This window comes from Bison bison, unplaced genomic scaffold (genome assembly GCF_000754665.1).
Source record: "Bison bison bison isolate TAMUID 2011002044 unplaced genomic scaffold, Bison_UMD1.0 scf7180017864353, whole genome shotgun sequence".
NCBI classification, from domain to species: domain Eukaryota; kingdom Metazoa; phylum Chordata; class Mammalia; order Artiodactyla; family Bovidae; genus Bison; species Bison bison.
Genome location: NW_011494925.1, coordinates 3,261,208 through 3,265,723, shown reverse-complemented (window position 1 = coordinate 3,265,723; position 4,516 = coordinate 3,261,208). Strand labels below are relative to the sequence as shown.

Below are 4,516 nucleotides of genomic sequence, written 5' to 3'. Positions count from 1 at the left end.
ATGTGCATACCCCTTGGCCCATAAATTTCATTTCCGGAAGTTTTAGGCATATTCAAAATGAAAATGACATCTGAAAGATATGTATTGCAGCATTTTTCATAATAGCAAAAGTTCATGAGCAACCTAAATTTCTATCAGCAGGGAACAAGCTAAATAATTTATGCCATGCATCTGAGGTACAGTCATTAAAACAAATGGAATAGCCTTATAGTGATTTGGAAGGTCTCTCTGATATTTGGTTAAATGGAAGCTATAGAACAGTGTGTGTGATATACTCCCATCCATGTAAAGTAAAAGAAAAAGGAAATGCATAAAAAAATAACTCACCAGAAGGACATTCAAGGGAGTGGGTGCCTCTCAGAGCCGAGAGCTGTGTCTGGTTTTTTAGGAATTGGATGGAGCTTAAGATTAAAGCCTAATTGGTGGGACATTTTCAATGTTTACACCTGAAGATGCATTATCAATTCAAAAGAGAAATAAGAACATTTGTTTTTAAATAGGATCCTCATCCTTGCAGTGATTAATAAATGAAAGTCAAAATTATTTGTCTCCCATGAAACAGTAGATCTATAAAATTGAGGCATTTGTTAAATGAGTCTAATATAAAGTGTGATGTAGAAAAATAGAGCAGAATATTAATTATGCATGAATTGTGCTCCATGCAACAGGGAGAAAACCAGGAAGGCTGTAAAACAGTGAAACAGCATGTTTGAATTGAGAATTTAAAGAGATCTTCAGCCCCAGTAAATTTCATACCCAAGGAGAATTAAAGACTATGAGAGAGAGACTTCACTTTTACTTCTCCTAAAATAAAACATCTTAAAGGCTTCTTGGGCTTCCTGGGTCAGGAAGATCCCCTGGAGAAGGGATAGGCTACCCACTCCAGTATTCATGGGCTTCCCTGGTGGCTCAGATGGATAAAGAATCCACCTGAAATGCAGGAAACCTGGGTTCGATCCCTGGGCTGGGAAGAGCCCCTGGAAGAGGGCATAGCAACCCATTCCAGTATTCTTGCCTAGAGAATCCCCATGGACAGAGAGCCTGACAAGCTACAGCCCAAGGGGTGGAAAAGAGTCCGGACATAACCGAGTGACTAAGCACAGCACAGCACACAAAGGCTCCTTTAAAGAACCTGCAGCCTCTCCCTTCCAATATACCTTTTTCCCAGGGAGCTGGAAAGTACTATCACATTCATATATCCCTTGTCACCAGAGTGTCCTGTGGCCTTGGGGACCACCTGCCAGGTGGTGATGACTATCACTGTCATCAGCCTTGAACTAGAAAAGTGAGGCCTGTGACTGCAGAGCTGGCAGCCTAGGGCCGCCCAGGGCCTACTCCTTAAACATGGGTTCCCGGCTCTGATTTCCTGCTACAAGTTCCTCGATGGTCTCTGAGCATCACCTGCAGCTTCCCCCGCGACATCTCTGCCCCTGCGGGGCAGACTTCCAGTCTCCAGTGGTGCTGCGCGGCTGGGGTTCTGGGAGAGGTCCCCAGGAGGGACAGGTCGGGGAGGGTACCCCCCACCCAGCCAAGCCCTGAGCTGTGACGTCCCCCTCTCTCCCCTAGGTGGTCTGCGACAAGATCTTCCGCCACTGGTTCTCCTCGCCCCGCGGCAGCTCCGCGGTGTCCGGCCCGCTGCGGGGGCAGCTGCGGGCGGCAGTGCAGGAGTGCGCGGCCCCCGGGGCCCAAGGCGCGCCCCGCGTGCTCGGGAGGCTGCGAAGCCTGCTCCAGGCTGTGCTGCGGGAGCTGCAGGACGGTGAGGAGCTGCGCCCCGGGGCGAGGAGCCATCCGCGCGGGGACCCTCACCGTGGGACCCCCGGCGCTGCTCGGAAGGCCCCAGCCGGCCCCAGCCATCACCCCTTCGAGTGACATGAGGGAAGGGTCTGGCGCCGGGGTCTCCCCTGTGCGGAAGCAGGAGTGTCCACGGGGCCCTGCAGACCCCCAGTGCAACAGCGTGTACAGGAGTGTGCGCATGGCCGTGAGAGTTGTGCAGGTGTGTGGATGTGTGTGAGCAAGTGCGTGTGAGCAGATGAGTGTCTGAGGCGTGTGCTTCTCTGGGCCTGGAAGGTGCTGTCTCTGGCGCGTCCTGGAGCCTTGGGCCTCCGGAGCAGAGTCACCTTTGTTTTGGAATTGAAAACAATAAAATACACAAGTCTGGGCGCTGTAGTCTGTACTCTGAGCGTGTGGAAGCACAGTTTATTCTACTTTTCGTTTAGAGGAATGCATGGCTTTCCTGGATTGTAAAAGCAGGAGCACCTCTTATCTGAGTCCGTCCTCCCTCAGAGCAGGGCCTGCAGGCTCGGTGTGCTCGGGGGCAGGAGGGCCAGGTAAGACCAGGCCGCAGACCTAAAGTCTGGCATCTGTGGGCAGAATTACTTCTGGTGGGCTCCTGACCACGGTGCTCTGCTGCAAGAGACCAAATGGGGGGAACCACATCCCGGTCTCTCCCTGGTTGGGCAGCTGAAGCCAGGCCAGACGTCTGTCCATCTTGGGGAGACATAGTTCTAGTCTATGGGGAGACATATGGGGACTGTGAGAGCTCAGCAAACAACCACAGGCCACCCTCAAGATTAATCCAGAAAGACGCCAAGAGAAGACAAGGGATTCTGTTGAAGGTTTACAAATAGGAGACTAGTTAATCTGAAGTTTTAAAAGATCACTGTTGTTTAGTCGCTAAGTCATGTCGACTCTTTGTGACCCCATGGACTGTAGCCGGCCAGGATCCTCTGTCCATGCGATTCTCCAGGCAAGAATACTGGAGTGGGTTGCCAGGGGATCTTCCCGACCCAGGGATCGAACCCATGTCTCCTGCATTGGCAGGTGGATTCTTTACCACTGAGCCACTGTGGAAGCCCCATACTCCAATAAAAGTTTTTTTGAAAAACTAAGTTGGAATATTTGGGCTGACTTGACTTCTTTGTGGGCTCCACAGTGGCACTGGAGGTAAAGAACCTGCCTGCCAATGCAGGAGACATAAGAGATGCACGTTGGATCCCTGGGTCGGGGAGATGCCCTGGAGGAGGGCATGGCAACCCACTCCAGTATTCTTGCCTGGAGAATCCCATGGATAGAGGGATTGTGGGCTGCAGTCCATGGGTCACAAGAGTCGACATGACTGAGCGACTTAGCACGCACAACTTCTTTGTCCTTTATTTTCCCCAACACAGACTAGAGAGGAGAAGAATGTTATGCACCATACTTACCAAGCAAGAGTCAGGACAAATGGTCAGTTCCAATTTTCACAGTGTATTAACACAAAAAGTACACAAGTAAAGCATTTACTGAGTCATCTATGAAAAGTGAAAGTGGCTCAGTCATGTCCAACTCTTTGTGACCCCATGGACTTCTCCAGGCCAGAATACTGGAGTGGGTAGCCTTTCCCTTCTCCAGGGGAGCTTCCCAACTCAGGGACTGAACCCAGGTCTCCTGCATTGCATGCAGATTCTTTACCAGCTGAGCCACAAGGGAAGCCCAAGAATATTGGAGTGGGTAGCCTATCCCTTCTCTAGTGGATCTTCCTGACCCAGGAATCAAACCAGGGTCTCCTGCATTGCAGGCGGATTCTTTACCAACTGAGCCATCAGCGAAGCCCCCATTTATGGAAAGGGATATACTTACTGGAAATTACAACTTCCTTGGTGACTGCCAGGTGGTTGGTCAGCACATTTCTGGAGAACAAGGAAACACAGCACATTCAGAGAACTTTCTGGAGAAAAGCACCTTGAGAAACACTCCGCTCTTCATTTTTATGTTGTTCCGAAGCAGCCTGTCATCTGGATAGGGTTTCACAAGAAGGGTGAATTTTCTCTTAACCACTTAAATTATTTTCTCTTTGGTCCCAGTTTTATTTTACTGCTGTATGTCAGGACATACAGATTGGCCTGGGGTTTGAATGATAGTAAGTATGCACTTATTGGAAGGCTCCCGAACTTGGAGCCAGAAGCCTGGGGCTAAGGGTCTGGTTCTCACACTAACTAATTGTGTAACTTTAGACCAGGCAATTACCTCTGCCTCAGTTTTCTCACCTGCAACCTGTGATGTAAATGTTCCTTGGGAATCGAATGAGCTAGAGTAGTCCAGAGAACTAATGCACAGATGCAAACGTTTCCCTCCAAAATATGTGCGTTTTAATCCACTTTAGCCATTTAAGTCAATCCCCTTCTGGCCCATGCTACTGAAGGGGGCTCTCCCAAGAGCAAGGACACAGCAGAAGGGGATGGGGGCCCGTGGGGTCTCTGGAATGGCCCTTGGTGGGGCTGGCTAGAGCAGAGCTAGGAAAGGCTCACGAATATTCCATGATCAGCACATAAAACATCTCTACTTATCACTAATTTTTAAACTCCCCAAAGTCAGGTTTTTCTCTCATTTTTTCATTTTACAACTGAAGAACCCTTTCTCTTGTGTCAAGAGTAAGGCCTGGCTCATAGAAGACATGCGTTAAAGTGTAGTGGTTCCGAGTACGATTCAATCTTTATTACAACTTCTATAAAAGGCACTGGTACTATAGTTAACAGGG

The 4,516-nt window shown here is 49.4% G+C and overlaps 1 protein-coding gene across 1 annotated transcript in view; it reads left to right on the top strand.

Moving 5' to 3' along the window:
• FAM69C (family with sequence similarity 69, member C) overlaps positions 1-1,869 on the top strand; it is an 8,147-nt gene extending 6,278 nt beyond the window's left edge. Inside the window, exon 3 of the mRNA XM_010855090.1 lies at positions 1,567-1,869. Coding sequence (XP_010853392.1) covers positions 1,567-1,869 — 303 coding nt within the window. The remainder of the gene's footprint in view (positions 1-1,566) is intronic.
• The last annotated feature ends 2,647 nt before the right edge of the window (positions 1,870-4,516 follow it).